Source organism: Camelus ferus, chromosome 23 (genome assembly GCF_009834535.1).
Source record: "Camelus ferus isolate YT-003-E chromosome 23, BCGSAC_Cfer_1.0, whole genome shotgun sequence".
In the NCBI taxonomy this organism is placed as follows: domain Eukaryota; kingdom Metazoa; phylum Chordata; class Mammalia; order Artiodactyla; family Camelidae; genus Camelus; species Camelus ferus.
Window position 1 is genome coordinate 23284551 of NC_045718.1, and position 17368 is coordinate 23301918.

The 17368-nt window shown below is 40.4% G+C and overlaps 1 protein-coding gene across 5 annotated transcripts in view; it reads left to right on the forward strand.

Moving 5' to 3' along the window:
* Positions 1–17368, forward strand: part of KCNK2 (potassium two pore domain channel subfamily K member 2) — a 177967-nt gene that overhangs the window by 70004 nt on the left and 90595 nt on the right. For all 5 annotated transcript variants that reach the window (XM_032466475.1, XM_032466477.1, XM_032466474.1 and 2 more), the window contains exon 2: positions 477–787. In XM_032466475.1, coding sequence (XP_032322366.1) covers positions 477–787 — 311 coding nt within the window. The remainder of the gene's footprint in view (positions 1–476; positions 788–17368) is intronic.

The window sequence follows — 17368 nt, forward strand, 5'->3', positions numbered from 1 at the left end:
ATAAGTAATGTTCTTTACATCTATTGTTTGTGATATCAAACGTCAAGTTCTTGAGAACAAGAATAATCCATTATTAGCCTTCTTTATGAGCATTCAGATACCTAGTTTAGTACTCTCAACTCTTCAGAGCTCTGTAAATGTGCTGACTAGCATGTTGGACAGACAGAAATTTTGAAATTAACTAAGAAGACCTCAGGCATGCTTTTATTTTATTTTAAGTTTCTTGATCTGCTTCCTGTTTTTTTCCTCCCATCAGAAACCCCAATAGCAGCAGAGAGCTAAGACCCAGCCCCTCTTCCTTGAACCCATGTATGTGGTCCTGGCTGCAATCTAGTGGGAGCCCTTTTGGGTTTGGCTCCAGAGCTTCCACCAGGGGAGCAAGCGGAGTTGAGTCAGCCTTTGCTGACCCCTTCACAAAGCCGAGCCATTCCCCCTCTAACCTCCTCCAACCTAACCTTCATTTCTGTTGTTGTCAGTGGCGGCACCCGACTTGCTGGATCCTAAGTCTGCCGCTCAGAACTCCAAACCGAGGCTCTCGTTTTCCACGAAACCCACAGTGCTTGCTTCCCGGGTGGAGAGTGACACGACCATTAATGTTATGAAATGGAAGACGGTCTCCACGATTTTCCTGGTGGTTGTCCTCTATCTGATCATCGGCGCCACCGTGTTCAAAGCTTTGGAGCAGCCTCACGAGATTTCTCAGAGGACCACCATTGTGATCCAGAAGCAAACGTTCATTTCCCAGCACTCCTGTGTCAATTCGACTGAGCTGGACGAACTCATCCAGGTAATGGCCCCCAGGAGTTGTTACTCGTTGACTCTTTGGGGAAAGACAAGTAAGAGTAAGAGGCGATAACACAATACAAAGCCCCCTGATCTGCTTGTGGGGGTCCAGTCCACTTTTGTCCTCTTTCCCACAGTTTCTTTTTCTCCAAATGGCACCCCCTCCCTCTTTTCTTACCTTGCCATCTTTTCTTCTCCTTCCCCTTTATTTTTCCCTCTTGCTGTTCCTTCTCATCCTCTTCTACTCTTGAGTTTCTGTTTCTTTCCTGTTGTCTCCCCACTTTCTTTTCCTTTGCCTTGTCTTAGACCTACCAGTGGACACTTGTGAACTTGGGGTTACCTTGCTGGAGGCCCCCATGGTTAGATAACCATTGCCGACTGAGAAACTTTGCTGTGGCAAATGAGGGGAAAATAGAGGGCAGAAAAAGTGCAGTAAACATGGCAGTGGCCACATAAGATAGTAAAGATGTGTTTGTGGTGTGACCCTCTTAAGGTGGGTACCCCTCCCAGTTAACAAGCTGTGGCACACATCTTTAATCTAGCCGAAGTATGACTCTGATAACTGCCTTTTTTAGGTGTCTAGGGAGAAGTGATTACTCATTGCCTCTCTAGACACCAACTAAAAGCAATTTACTACTACACAGAAAAATGGAGTTTTTGAATAAAAACTAATTTAGTTTTAATTTACTCTATAATAGCAGAACAGTATCCTTAAGGAAAAACACTTTTTTAAAAAAGCTAATCCCAAAGTGATTTAAAAATTTCAGTTAGGCTCCTTGGTGATGGCTATATTTTTGTTGTGGATTTCTTTTTGTTCAAAACAATTCATTGGTCAAACCAAGACTCTTGGTCAAGAAGAAAGCCCTAGAACTTTCTTTCAAGGAGAGATGAGACTGATTGTTGAAAGCATTTTAATTGTACACATTCATCTTCCTATCAAGCCTACTTCTCTTACCTGGTGTAAGTCAAATTGGATTGAAAATCATCTGAATCATCAACTGAGCAGATTCTTTCTCATCTTGTACTTGGTTTTGCATCATTTGAATGAGTTGGAACAGTTCTTGTTCTAAGACCTTCCCCTTCTTGTTTCCTCTTGCCAGGGGTCCCCAAATGCTACTTCCGTCCTCCCTCTGTTTACAGAGTTACGCATACAAGTTCTCAGTCAAGTTTTATTGAAAGCTATGGAAGCTAGACTTCTTCAATCCTCATTTAGCTCCTACCATATTCAGACACTTCTGCATCTCATCTATTTGACTGAAATTTTGAAAAGGCTCTTCAGATACTTAGACACTGAATTCTCTACTATAATGGAAGGTGGTGGAGCCATTTTCAGTATTGACAGTGAGCCTGCCAACTGTCTGTTCCTGCATGAGATCCCTTCCACTTCATTCTCCATTTATGCACAGAGTCCTTAGAGGTACTACAATCTTTGAATAATTCCCACTTCTCTTGGGTTTTAGAAGGAGAGCTCTAGGGTATTTTGGTGGAGGGAGCATGGAGGAGTAGTAAAAGCCTGAACTTTGGGATCAGATAGGATGTTTTAAACTCCATTTGAGTATTTTACTGGAGTTGTCATCTTGAGCAAGTAATTTTCCACTCTGAGCCTTAAAGAATCTATCCGGAATGAGGAAAGAATACCCATCAAATCAGGTTGCTGTGAGGGGTAAAGAAATAGTCCCCGTAAGGCATTTAGGTTCTCAAGAAGTGTGAGGTTTGTTTGCTGTGATATTTTTCCCTCCTGCCTTATCTCTTTCCTGGGTGGAAGCATCTAATTCAAGTAGTTGCAGTCTTACCTTTTAAAGTGAGGTCATTGGTTTTGGGCAGGGAAAAAAAAGAAGTCACATTGTTTTTGGAATGAACACAAACAGAGCTCAAAATATGACCTGATTTATTTCTTTCTGCTCTACCCAGACAATCCATTTTAGCTTTATTAGTATTTACTGCTGATTGAGTATTTTTGCTTCTTAAAAAAAATCTTAAGGATTTTTGTGCTTATTCAGTGTTTTTAAACGCAGAGGTTGCCTCATTTATTGTCGTATCACTAACCCTATGGTTTCAATAAATTATTTTTTTTCTCTTTGAGTATAATTTCTTCTAATAAAAGAAATCCTTTTCATGGCATGGTTCCAAGATTAAGATCAGTGTTTAATTAGGGAGGCAGGCAAATTAGCCAGTAATCATATGTTAGAATTACATTTCATTTGTATGATTCCCTCAAATTTCCACATATATTTCCCATGTTTAGTCTCCCTTTTAATCCTCCCTTAAAACTTCATGAGCAGGTATATTAGGCAGTAATATCACAGTGTTAAGGATGAGGAAGCTAAGACACAGAAAGTCCCAGTGACCTACCCCAAGTAGTATTATGAGGATGAGAGTTCGGGTCTTCAGAATCTTGATTTAGCTTCATTCCTAGGGGTCTCTGTTCTTTCAGGGCTCAGCTTTTTCAGGGCTGAGGGGGAAAGAGTCAGAGAAGTTGAAAGTTCAGTCCTAGTGTTGGTGGAGGAGGAATTCTGGATTCCTTGTGAACAGCAGGGAAGGAGGAGGAAGTGGGTAGTCAGACAGTAAGGCCATCGTCAAGTACGGTTCATCTAATCTGGCCTCAAGCTATTAATTATACCTCTGGGTGGGCGATGGTAACTTCATTCCGTGCTGTGGTTGTGTCTCAGGGTGATGGGGTGTGGGTAGGCTTGCAAGGCGTGGGGGGTGCTACAGGGAGGGACAGGGAAATGGAGCATTGACGCACCTGAGAGTGACTTCCTCTTCTGTTACCGAGTGCCAGCATGTGTGTTCCGTCAAAGTGCTGTTTTTGACAAAGGCCCTCTGAGGCAAGATGGAGGAGGGGGGGCAGAGGTATCAAGACAGATCTTTTCTTGGCTGAAATATTTGGAAAACTTTGATTTTCAACTTCCATTACATTTAAGTTAGTGTGACATCAATACAGAAAAATATATGGAAACACTTTTAAGTTTCAAAAGTCATGAATACCAGTAACAACAGACAAAATTTAATGAGCACTTACTATGTGCAAGGCACTGTTCTAACCCTTTACATGTAATGTCTCACTTAATTCTCTTAAACTACCCTGTAAGGTAAGTGCCTTATTATCTCTATTTAACTTATGTGGAAACTGAGTCAGAGGGAGCTCATTTTCCAAAAGGTAGCGTGCACTGTTATTCAGACCTAAACGGACAGACTCCAGAGCTTATGTCTTCAGTTCCTATATTTTCTGCCTCTAAAAAAAATTTAATAAACATTAAAGTTTGCTGGAATGTTCCCTATTATTCTGTGTATTAGACTGTAATGAATATCGAATTATAGTCCCATGTACAGAGTGATTTATGTTACATAACATCGCTCTCTCCATATACATGGAGAGTATAGAACCTGGGTTTTAATCTTTTTGGACATCACTTCCTGGTTTTCTCCTCCTTGAACGTGGTGACCCAGGAGAGGCACAGTCATACTGGATGTACCTGGTTTTCATCTAGTTATTTCCATGTTTGCTGAATCAATTCTGAGATTAGAAAATAGGGCAAAAAAAACCCTATGATCTATACTATACACTGATAATAAAAACATCTCATGGGAGACTTGGCTTTTGTTTTTTTCATTTGAGCTCTACCTCCCTGTCCCCCTACCCTCCGTCAGGGAGGGAGGGAAGGTATTCTGTCTGCTTTTTGGGTGAAGAAACGGACATATCTGACAAGGGCATGTGGCGGCCTGGGGTCTAGGTCTTTGGAAACTTCCTGCTGAGGGGATTCTGTTCTCTGCACTGCTCCCTCTTCTCAGTTTTGTTTTTACTGCTTCCTTCAGTGGCATTTATTGAGCACTTCCAAAGTGTTGCCCTTTGGGCTGGGCATTGAGCCAAGTAGAACGATGGGAAGAACATGGCTTCTTGGAAGACACCCCCTCGTCAGAGTGAAGTGGGGGAGACGGCTATAAACTTAGTTGTAATAGAACTACTTGCAGATTGGAGCCGGATCACATGAGGGAGAAATTCATCACCTAAAGAGAGTTGGGAAGACACAGAAGAAGAGGTGAAAGGATTTTAAGTGTGGACTCAGAGCTCTCTGGGGGAAGATGTGGGAATCAGCGGATGTTCTAGGCAGAGGGCACAGTGTCACTGAGGTATCTGGGTGTCGGGGCAGGGTCACGAGCAAGTCTGGCAGATCAGAGCAAGGCCTGTTGTTCCACACGAGGGAGGGGGCTTTATCCGAGGCCCGTTCTCCTCCCCCTGGAGTAGATGTGCCATTGAGGGCAGTTGGTTGTGTACCAGGGGATACCTGGGGCTTCCTGCCTTCCTAGAATGCCGATGAACTAGACTTTTTTTAAAAAAGAAAAACATTGGTTTTATATTAATTCTATCATCATTCATTCAAAAATATTTATTGAATTCCTGCTTCTTGTGCACTGTCCCAGGCACTGAAGTATAGGAGAGAATAAAACAGGTGAAAATTCTCACCCTCAGCAAGCTCACATCCTACTGGGGGAAGGTACGATCAGTCTCAGGAGAAAAAACAAGGTAGTGAAGAGGGGTAGGAAATGTCGGAGGCTATTGGTGATTAATTTTAGATACGGTCACTGAAGAAGCTTCACTGATAAGGTGACTTTTAAGTAAAGGGAGTGAGGGAATTAGCCAAGGGGCTCTCTGGGGGATAACACTCAGGAGAGGGCTTAGGATCTCCCTGAGACGAGAGCATCCCCTGCAGGCAGAGGGGCAGCAGGGATGCTGGGAGGAGGGAGCGGTAGAAGGCGACGGCAGGCCGGTGATGAGGACCACGTTCTGTATGTAGGGCCTGGTAAGTTACACTCAGGAGTTGGACTTTTTGGTACAGATGAGTGTCGTGTTCTGGCTTATGTTTCACCAGGACCACTCTGGCTTCTGAGTTGAGAACAGGCTGGAGGAGGCCATGGGCAGAAATAGAGGGAGCAGTTATGAGGCTGTCGTCATAATCCGGGTGATGGATCAGGGAGGCTAGAACTAAGGTGACAGCTGGGAAGGTTGTGAGATAGGGGCAGGTTCTGAATGTGTTTTGAAAGGAAAGCCAAGGAGACTTTACTGATGGGCAAGTTGGGCAGGGCAAAGGTGAGGCGTCAAAGATTTTTGTCCTAATGAACTAAAAGAATATAGCTCCCATTTTTCTGAGACAGGGAAGTGTGCAGGAGGAGCTGGTTTGGGGATAATGTCAGGAGCTTAGAGCAACTGCACTAGTAGTGTCTGTTAGACAGGCTTCAGTTGTTGAAGAAGAGTCAGAGGACCCCAGATAACAGTGCTTACAGATCTATAGTATCATGCAGGAAAATGGTGCAGTGTGAAAACAGCACCCCCAAATAAAGATCTGCAGCACAGGCAAGGGTCACACCACAGCACAGGGGCTGGAGAGGCCGGAAGCCAGCTGCCATTGTCCCCCTCTGTAAGGCCATGCCAGGACATTCTGGTTTGAATCAAGAACCACCAGCGTGTGCACAGAACTCCACAGGGCCAGGGAGCCAAAAATAGGATCTTGGCTAGAGTTTCTGATATCCTGCTGGTTGCACGGGCATTTTCTTGCTCTGTAACCAATCTCAGTGGCAGAACTTCTGGGAGTCTCTCTGAGACCAGGTGCAAACCGTCCATCACACTGTTATCAATAAATAATGCCAACAAGCTGGTGTTAACCTCCGTGAAGCTCCTCGGGCCATGGTTATAAAACAATACTCTTGGTCAGCGCGTCTCATGCCTTTACCAGGGGACAGTGTTGTGTGGGCGCTTTAGTACAACAGCCCAGACCAAGTCCAGGCCAGCATGGCCATGTTAACTTTGAGATGCCTGGGAAGACTCCCCCCACCCCCGCCAGGGTAGCTGTTGATCAGGATGCTGGAGATGTGAGTTTGGGCTTCCAGGAAGGGGTCAGGCTGAAGATATAGACTGGGAGGTCATCAATACACAGAAAGCTTTTAAAGTCAAGACGTTGGACAAAGACACCTGGACAATGAGTGCAGGTTGAGCCGAGCAGAGATTCTTGAATGATCCCAGGAACACTTTAACATGGAGAGGTTGCTACAGAGTAGCATCCAGAATTCACATGAATTTCAAGGATTTCAAGGACATTCCTCTCATTTTAGCAAACTGTTTCACCCTATGCCCCCAGACCTCTGAAGTTTTCATTTTTCTTTGCTGTTAGGGACCCTTTAAAAGAAACATTTAAAAAATATGTCTCTAGGCATGGGAGCCACCGAAGGTGTTTGAATAGGGGAGCTCAATTATGTTTTTGATGACGTTTCGCAGCTCTCTTAACAGCAAAGGGGATGGCTTGGCGTATGAAGTGTGTGCTTAGAGCTGACTGTACGTGGCAGTGAGTGATACTACGTGATTCTGTACACAGTGGGTGGGCAGCTATTCTTCTAGTTTGTATAAGCGCCTAGATATGTTAAATATTTGGCTTCAGTTTCACAAAGTGCATATTTGTCTTTTATCATTTAATTTACGGACACAATATCATGTTGTCTAGAGAGCGTCGGAAGAGGCTATCTTTTCTTCTCAGTGATTTTACTCTTCTTGTTCAACTTTTTGGACCTAAATTTAGACGTTAGGAACACAGTTCTGAGCAAAAAAACAGCCTGAAAAACGTTTAAACATCCCATAAATACTTTAGGTCCTTTGGGTTAATCTCTGGGAGAAACACTTTTGGACAGCATAGTGTGTAAATTTCTAAGTAGCCTGGATTATTTTACCGGATTATCTAGGAGCCATTTAAAGGACTGGGCTTGGAGGGTGAGAATTATTTCGGAGTGCTGCTTTCAAAGATACAAGAGGAAATTAGTTATCAAGGATGATCTCGAAGCCTTGAAGAAAACCTTGTCAGTTTCTGATTTTCCTAGGTCTCGCTCACGAACTCCTTTCTTAGTGGAATAACATGTTTGCCTCCTCTTCCTGCCCCTATCTTCAAGCTGTCTTGACTTTCAGAGTGAAAGAATTTAAATGGAAAGGCTTTTTTCATGCATAAGTACATCAAGTAATAATTGAGATACTTTCATTCGCTCTTTCCTAATTATACTTAGGTTTTTATTATGAAACGTAAAAGAAGCTTTTCAGAAAATGATTTTATCTCCAAAGGCTGTATGAAGATTGATTAACTAGTTAATATTGGTAAAAAAAAATTAGTAAAGTGCTATATGACTGTTATATGTCAATAAAATATCACCCAAACTGATGTGATTAAAAAGGAATATTATTTGATAGCTGGAATAGTTATCTGAGACTGAGAGAAGTTATTCTGCATATACACTGTAATACATTTTAAAATGTTTTTTGGCTGACAATTTCTTTGGTCTAAACTAAAAACATGACTTCAATGTACAACTCAGTCAAATAGGATGAGAGTGAAGTTTGACTAGTGTAGATCTGTCAATAGCAATGATGACGATGGCTCTAAAATTCTTAGAGTTGCACAGTCCACGTTTGACTTATATCATATATTGGCATACCATTTTGCATGGTAAGGTACATTATGTTGTTTAATTCCCGCATCCCTTGACATGTGTATTTTAATTCAGATTTGTAAAATGAGGAAACTGAGGCGCAGACAGATTAAGTACCTTGATTAGATCCTTTCCTGTGACTCCATCTCCAGGGCCTTTCCCGTAGATAGTTGCACAGGAATGTGTGCACCACGATGTCTAGTGATAGTCAGCACCCAGAGAATGTTTAGCCCAAGGCTGTATCTTTTTACAGGTACTTTCATGTGTATTCTCTTTTGCTTGGTCAGGAAACAGAGAGGTGGTTCTTCACCATGCCCCTTTTGTAGATAGGGAAACGGAGGCACAGAATGTTTGACCCCGGGTTACTCAGCCCTTTCTGGCTTGAGATGCGGAAAGTGGTACAGCGGGCGCTGGAATTCGGGCTGCCGTTCAGGTGACTGTAAGGCTAGTTTCCACGCTACCAAAGGTCTCTTTAGAAGCAACGTTTTTTTTTTTTGTTGTGTTTCCTCACCCTGGGCTCCCCTTTTGTCTAACCCTACAAACTAAATCAGATTTCTGACTTGTGCACCGAGGACACACTTCATTACACGTGGCTGTTGCGTCTGTGCGCCCCACACTGTACTAGCGAAGTTCAGCCGCAGCAGGTGTGGCAGGTCTGTCAATGTGGACGGAAAATATATACTCATGGAAAACTACACTACAATTATAAGGCCACAAGTGAGCAACTGAAATATGATGCTGAGACATGTGTGGTTGGGTGCTAGTCGTGCTGAAGCACGACCAGGTAAGGGAAGTTGGGGAAGGTGATTTAAAGCTGGAGGATGCTTACCTGGAAGGCAGAGGTGGACAGGGCTGGGGAGAGGAGGAGCAGAGGGAAATAGTGGCAGGAAGGCACTAAATTAACATTCTGTCTGCAGGATTACAGGACTTTTACCCCTTTCTTTGTTTCGGACATTCACAAAGTATTAATAATATCTTATACAAAATCCAGATGCTACAAGAAGATACAAAGAAAAAAGTAACATCTGAAGTCCTTCCCCTGGAGTTGGCCAAGACCTTTCTTTAGGCGTATATACACAAATGGAATAGACTGAGGCTGTGTGTGTGTTTGTGTGTGTGTGTGTGTGTGTGTGTGTGTTTCTGTGTACACACACATGTGTGCGAATGTCCACACAGTTTTACACACACGAGATCACATATGCATGCTACTTTGCTATATCCATTTTTTGCTCATCATTGTGTAAGGGATGATTCAGCAATATTCCAAGTCTTCCTCTTAGAGATTGTCTGAAGGGTTTTGACATAGAGGACCTGACACAGAAGGCTGCCACTCCCCAGGTCCCTTGTGGTGGTGGTGTAGGGCAACCTCACACAGACACCGTTGCTGGTAGAGCAGCTCTGAGGATCCTTACAACATGGGCCATTTTGAATTCACATGTGTTTTATAGGCAACATAGACATAAACTGGTATATAATGTTTTTAAGAAAGTGGAGCCCAAATCCAGTAGACCTTCAAATAGAAAGCCTCTCTATCAGATGAGTGATGTTTTCAAGATGCAAAACCTTGATTTCACAGTGTTCAGTGCGGCATGAAGTGGGGCACGTCAGCGTCATTCTAGGACATTCTCTTTTTTCTTAATACTTCTATCTTTAAAGTTTCATCAGCAAAGGTAGTGCTTGGCTTTGGGTCCTTTTGAACGCAGAGCCTGGATCGTTAGAGAAATTAAGGCAGGATAAAAAACTCAATGTCTGAGTAGCCTTTGTCTTTGAGCCCTGCTTGCATCTGAATAGCAAGCAGATAATTAACGGATCCACTGAGAAGGAGGGGGCTTTCATGTAAAAACGTGTTTATAAAGACCACATCTGTAGTTATTAAGAAGAGTTATCTTAGCCTGTGGATAGTTGTACAATGTACGCGATTATGTATTTATGTAAGACTGAAGATATGGTGGTAGTAAGAGAAGTGCTTTGGCAAGGCATGTAAGAGGATGCTAGACAAGTTTGGTAGTGAAGTAAAGATTCTTAAAATGAGAGCTGTGGGTCTCTTCTCAGGTGAGGACTTACAGATGTGGTCCTCTCTCTCCCCCTCCCCTGCCTCCCTTTCTCTCTCTTTCTCTTTCCTCCTTTTCTTTTCCCTTACCTTTCTTTTTTCTTTTTTCTCATTTTTAAACAGCTATTTTGTTATCGGCCATCCCTCCTTCCTTGTGGTGAATTTTTAACAAGAAGAATATTTTGGGGGAAGCATCTGAAACTGCATAATTTTCTTGCTCTCTGCTACCTTTTTCAGTTTACAACTTATGCTTCAGTTACACACTTAAGACCAAGACCTCACGCGGTTGTTTTTCTTTCTGACCGTGTTCTCCAGTGGACGGTGGTAGATGAACTTTAACAAAAGTTCTCCAGGGGGTGTCAGTGCCTTTGTGACCGTTGGTTAGAATTGTGAAGATTATTGCGTAACTCTTTTAAAGTGAAGTTTAGAATTGGAGGAGAGGTAAAACGTTTAAATTCCCTTGTGGTCCTTTGGTCCCAGTGGTTCAAAGGTTACTTAATAAGTAACGTATAGAAGAAATCAAAGTATTGACTGAGGAGTTTGAGTACAGAGTATTGAAGAGTATAGCAGAGTAGACGCTGTGGTGTTGCAAAAAGAAGAGAACTATGTTTTCATTTCAGGAAATGAATGATGGTTCCTTTCCGCCATTCAACTGGGATCCTCTGCTCTAAACACAGGCATAGCCCCATTCACTCCTGTTTTCTTACTTACTTAGTATTCACATAGGTTAGGTTAAATCCTTTTTCATAAAGAGGATGAGATGATATTTTCTACCTTCCTCTACTATTTCCCTGCCTTTCATTTTTATTAGCATTTGAATGCCTTGGCTGAATCAAGAATAATAGTTCACCTATGAAAACGAATGTGTGTATGTATATGCTGTGACTGGGACATTGTGCTGCACGCCAGAAACTGACACATTGTAACTGACTCTACTTCAATAATTAAAAAAAAAAAAAGAAAGAATAGTAGTTCATACAGCTTAGTATTTCTTACTCTTAACTCTGGTACCAAGGAACATTTAAAAACAGTGGTATTATTCCCTTTATGAAACAGCTTTAAAAGGGGCAACTGTACCCTGTGCATCATGACATTATGAAAAATCTGTCATGGATCTAATATTCATAAGCTTAATTTATCTAAGCTGTTCGAATTTAACCACATTTCAGCCTGTACCTTCTCTTGAGATGCGTCTTACATTCTACTCAATAAAGTTTTCCTGTTCATTATGATCTTTTATACAATTACATCCTTAATTTTAAGCCATATACTGAGTGAATTTTGCGAACAAAGTCATGTAATTCCCTTCTAAAGACAGGGACATTGTCTTTTCTTATCTTTATCCCCTACCACACCTAGAATTCATTCTTGCTCAGCTCTGTATGCTTTTGTAATCCGTGATGGTGTGTGTCTTGAGTCTTTGACTTTCTAGTCGTCTTGTTTTTCCATTTCTTCCTTAGTACATTACTGCATCTCCTTGATTATTTTCCTCATCCTTTTTTGAACTGCTTTCTGCTCAGTTAGCACTTTGGTAAGTGTCCATCAGAGCTGTGGGCAGTATCCCAGAAGAGGAGGAATCATGATATAGCACAGGAGTGGCTTTCTGTTTTAATTCTTTCTCTGTCCTTTTTTTTTTTTTTTCTATTGCATCTCTGGCATTGCCTAGTGTTTTGTATGTTGGCCTCGCTGAATGATGTCCTCAGGCAAAGAATTGCACTGACTCTTGTGGCTTCTTCTAGGTTACAGAAAAAACTATTTGAAAAGAGTGGCCTGGGTGGTTTTCTTCCAAAGCCATTAGTTTTCACTTGACAGAGGTGAGCCTCAACTCTCATTTGTGTGTCTCTTTACCCAGACTGGTGAGATTTTTAAAATTTAATTGAACATCGGGCATTTCATAATCTTAGAGATCATGGCGATATTTCCATACTTTGCTATTTCCCTTTTTAGTGTAAAATTAAAGCACTGCAGAACAGATACCTAGATTTGCATTCATCCCTTCAAATATGTGTTTATTGTATCTACATTTTTGAACAATTAGAACCTTTTCTTTTAGATCTATAACCAAACATACCCGTTTTTACAAAGAACCAATTTTTCTCAGTCTTTAGTGGATAGTCTTCTTTTTATGACTTCTCACATTTTGCTAATTAACTTTTCTCTGTGTCCTCACGTACTTGCTTGTAATAGCTGTTTGATTGACAAAGCATACTTACTTTCTCTACTGCTCTGTTTCCCCCCTATGATTAGTTAACTTGCATATGCGATCAAAAATATTCTTCGCTTTCACTCTGTTTTGCTTTTAGTTTTTCTCAGAAAACTCCAGTTTATTTAGAATTTGTTATGTGTAAGTGAGAGCACCATTTAGTGTATAATTAGTCCTCAGTCTATAGAATGTTAAGTGAAAGGGCCAATATTTGCAGGCTGCTGAGTTAAAAAGTGTGTATTTTTTTAGAGGTACCTAAGGAATCAAAATTTACCAGAAGCTTGTAGAAGTAAAATGTGTTCTCTGGTGATGGAGCAATGAAAGGAACTTTGAGAACGAGGATAAAGCAGTGACTGACAGTGCTGTGCAAAGGGGGAAGACGCTCAGCAGGCACACGTGACCACGTGGATTGCAGTGATGCACGTTTCAGGAGAAAGAGTCTTTAATTCTTAAATTTTCCATTTTTAGGGTCCCGACGTAGTTTCCCGGCTGTCGTAAAGTTCCTGTTACGCATCTGTTCGTATTTTGCTAAAACTCACTTAGAGAAAGATGGGGAGTCATCAAAAACTCATAATAGCTAAAACAGAACATGTTCCTTTTGAGCAAATGAAAAATTCTCCTTTCCTGTCACTATTACTCATATACTGTAGAGGGTGATTTGAAAACAGTTGATTAAGTGACAGAATAAAATGAACTCCTCTCCCCTTGGGCATCACGTGCGCTCAGTGCAAGAGTGATACGGATGGTACCAGGGAGGCAGATGCTGAGATTTATGGGTGAAGAGACACTGGTTTGTGTCCATTTGGACATTTCGGTGTTAACCCAGAGAGCAAAGGAACCTCACTTCTCCTCCATATCTGAAGGGGGGTCCTTAGGGAGGTTTTGTGGGAACCCAAGAGTCACCACACCATGAGTCTCAGGTGCTGTGTGTGTTTTCCCAACAGGGTAACAGCGTGGTCAGGATTCACTGACAGATTTCCAAGCCAGGCAAGCCCAAATGGACTGGAAAGAAGCATAGTTATTAGATGGGCTTAGAGTTCTTACATTTTATTTTTCAGGAGGAATAAAGGGAAGGTCTTATTTTCTTTAAAATAGCCATGGAGATGCATGCAAATTATGTTCTTTAACAGGCAGCATGTTTTCGTGTTGCAGCTTCTCAAATGATCAGGATCCTGGTGTTTCTTCAGCAAAGAAGAAACTAGTGAATATGGCAAAGATCTTCTTAGCTTTGCCTTTAAAACTCGCTCTGGTGATTGTGCTTTTTTCCAGTAAAATAGAAATTACAATGTTAATTACATATCAGTCCATAGAGAAATGTAAAGGTTGCTGGCTGCGGTTCTGAAGTCCCTGTTGCATGAGGCAGGGGTTGGTGAAGGTTTCTCCCAACACCTGTTTTAGTCTTCCTTCTCAGAGGGCGAAGCAGGCTGCTGCTGTTTTCCATTTGTCCCGGTCCTTACACAAATCAAGTGCATGGCAAAAATGGAGACATTTATTCCAAGTTTTTAATGAAATAAAATTTTATAAGGCAAAATTACATTTTGATAAGTCAAAAATAACTTACAACTCATCCAGGGAAAAAGAGAATTGATTTGCAGCATAGTTTTGAGAATCAGAACTTTTTAGACATTTAGGCACACACTGAACATCCTGAGTTCTCTTTCTGAATCCTCACCCAGAAATATTTTTGCATTTATCTGTCATGTTCAGATAGCATAGCAGCTCTGACAGAGACCTGGGGGTAAGACGGTATAAAGATCTACTCATCTAAAGGAAGAAGTGGTTTAAATGAGCATTCATTCATTTATTCATTCTGCATGTAATTATTTTTTTGCTTTTTTTATTGGCATCTAGTCAGTTTGCAATGTTGTGACAGTTTCTGGTGTACAGCATAATGTTTCAGTCATATTTTTAAAAAGGTGTTGTTTTAAGCAAGGGGCATAATCAACATAGAACTATACTGACAGACTATCAGAGTCCTGAACAAGATAATTCCATGAAGTGCGAATACTGTGAAGACTAAAGAACGACCCAATGAGATGGAATGATGGAGGCAAGATTCCTCTAAAAGGGCTGTGTTTAGACAAGTTTCCTCTGAGATGGTGACATTGGGATGAGATTTGAATGAGGGAGAGTCAGTCATGTAAAGAGATCTTGGGGGAAGTGTTCCAGTAGGCAGCAAAGACGAAAGGGAGAGCGTCTGAGTGTGTCCTAGGACACGTGCAAACACTGGTGTGGTTGAGCCATCATTCATGGTACGAGAGAAGCAGGCCAAAGACCTATATAAGCCTTGATAAGTGGCCTAGGTTTTACGTGCAATGGAAATCAACAAACAGGAAATTTAGAAAGAAACAAACAGATAATCATATCATAATTGTGCTAGGCAAATAATACAGTGATTTGTTAGAGGAATTAGATAAAATCAAATTAGAAAGACTGGAGAAATTTTAATGAAAGTTGATTTTTTGAAGAATTTTAAATAAGGAGAACCAAGAGGAGACAAAACAGGGCTCGTAGGAGAAGACAATGCCCTTTAGGAAGACACGCTTGAGGGTGATGGTCCTGGTAATGTGTGCAGTTTGGGGGAAGGTATGGGGCGAGGGGAGATGACTCTGAAGCTGAAACTAGAGATCTAAGCTCATGTGTCTGAGATTGATTGAGAAGAAGATGGTTCAGTGAGCACAGATAATTGCTAGGTGATTTACATGGGCTCTGTGTGACAGAAACCCTTTATTTTATTTTTATTTTCTCAAAATGCATTCTAATATCTGTTTTAGTAAGTAAGATGTGTATTTTATAGCCTTTAAAAGTTTTATTTTAAACCTTCCACAATATTGATATTTCTGGGCATGTTACAGCTTACATGCTACCATAAATAATTCTGTAATTACTTTTTCTTGGTAAATATCGATTGCCTTTTTTTCTCTCTGATTAACAAGTTCCCAAGCTTCACACCAGTTTTCATTTCTGGAAGATGTTTTTTTGGGTGATGACATTTGGCTCTTGATTTGAGCAGGCCTGAAAATCTATTTTGTGAGGCTAGTTTTAAATAATTTAGTTTAATTGAAATTGTAAATAATCTTATTTACAATGAGGATATCATTCCTGAGGCATTTTTTTTTCTTGGACTGTCATACAGTGCTATTATGCAAAAATAATACAAAAAGTATTTTTTTGATAGGACAGGACTTTGTGCTTTATTTTCCATTACTCAGTACCTCACAGCTTTATTTCTTGATCCATGGAGAGCTTGTGTGTGTATTTGCGTGTATCTCTGTTTTATCCCCTGTGATTCTTCCCTCATACTTAATTTAATTACTTCACATAGTCTTCTTAATAGGGACCTAACAAGATTTCTTTCTTGAGGGAAAAAAAAAAATCCAACTTAATCTCATATATAAACCAAGCTGGGATATGTGTCTTTGAGTCTCAAAGAAAATGCAAAGCACAAGCAAAAGTGGTAACTACATCTGAAAGGCAGGGAATTTCTGAAAAGCGTCAGCAAATTTTATCATAATGTATTTTGAATTAATTGCATGCAACTTTTTAAGGAATAAGCTCATTGAATTTGGAAGTTGGAATCTACACTGCCTAGACAAACTCTGTCATATTAGAGCTAGGAAAATACAGAGTTCAATGATTTTCCTAAGAGCATGCTACCAGTTATTGACAGAACTATATCAGATCCATGACTTCTAATTCCCCAAACTTCTGCCCCCACCTCCCAATTTCACCTTTTTCTTTTATAAGTATCAGCATCTTCCTAGGATCAGAGCTGTTATTCTAAGATGTTTCATTCTGTCGAAATAAGTAATCCAGATATTTTATTCTTTGCCTTCCAGAGCTACAGTCTGCATGTAGTCCACATACCCAGACACATCTGACTCATTATTTTGCTTCTATCCATTGCTTGCTGCCTCTCAGAATGAATGAATGAATGAATTTTTAAAATCTCAGAATTTTACAATTATGGGGAATCCTCCTGAATCTTGAGAAAAATTGAAGTTGGAAGTGTCCTTTTGAAACTTCTTGCCACCAAAATGCCAGATAAATTTATAAATGAATTTTTAAAAGGGATTAATCATTTTAATTAAAGGATGATAAATCAAAATGAACTAGGAAAGAAGTGAGACAACTTGGAATTTTTTTAATCTGTCTGATAAGTGAATGAAAATTCCATGAATTTTTACATATTAAGTGAATATTTATTGAATGCCTGTTATGTACCTGGCACTATGTGAGACTGTGGGTTTTTTCCTCTCAAAATTGGGTGTTATAGTACATATTATTTTATATCCTTACTGTCTCACTTTGCAATATATTATGAATATATATCTATATATTTAAATACAGATTTATGAAAGCCTTTTTAATGGTTTTTATCTATAACATTTTATAGCTGTATTATAGTCTTTTAAAACTACTCTCCTATATCAAGGACTTAATCTTTTATTATTATTATTATTTTTACTATGGTAAAGAACACATAGCATGAGATCTATCCTGTTAACAAATTTTAAGCGTAAAGTACAGTGTTGTTAACTGTAAAAACAATGCTATACAGATCTTTTGAACTTTTTCATCTTGCATAACTGAGGTTCTACATCCATTGAAAAGCAGTTGCACATTTCCCCTCCCCTAGTCCCTGGCAACCACCATTCTACTTTGTGCTTCTGTGAGTTTGACTGCTTTCGATAGCATATATAAATGGAATCATGAGATATTTCTCCTTCTGTGACTGGCTTACTTCACTTAGCATAGTGTTCTCAAGGTTTATCGAAGTTGTAGCGTGTGACAGGGATGTCTTTCTTTTTTAAGGCTGTGTAATCTTCCATTATGTGTGTGTGTATACATTTCTCACATTTTTCTTT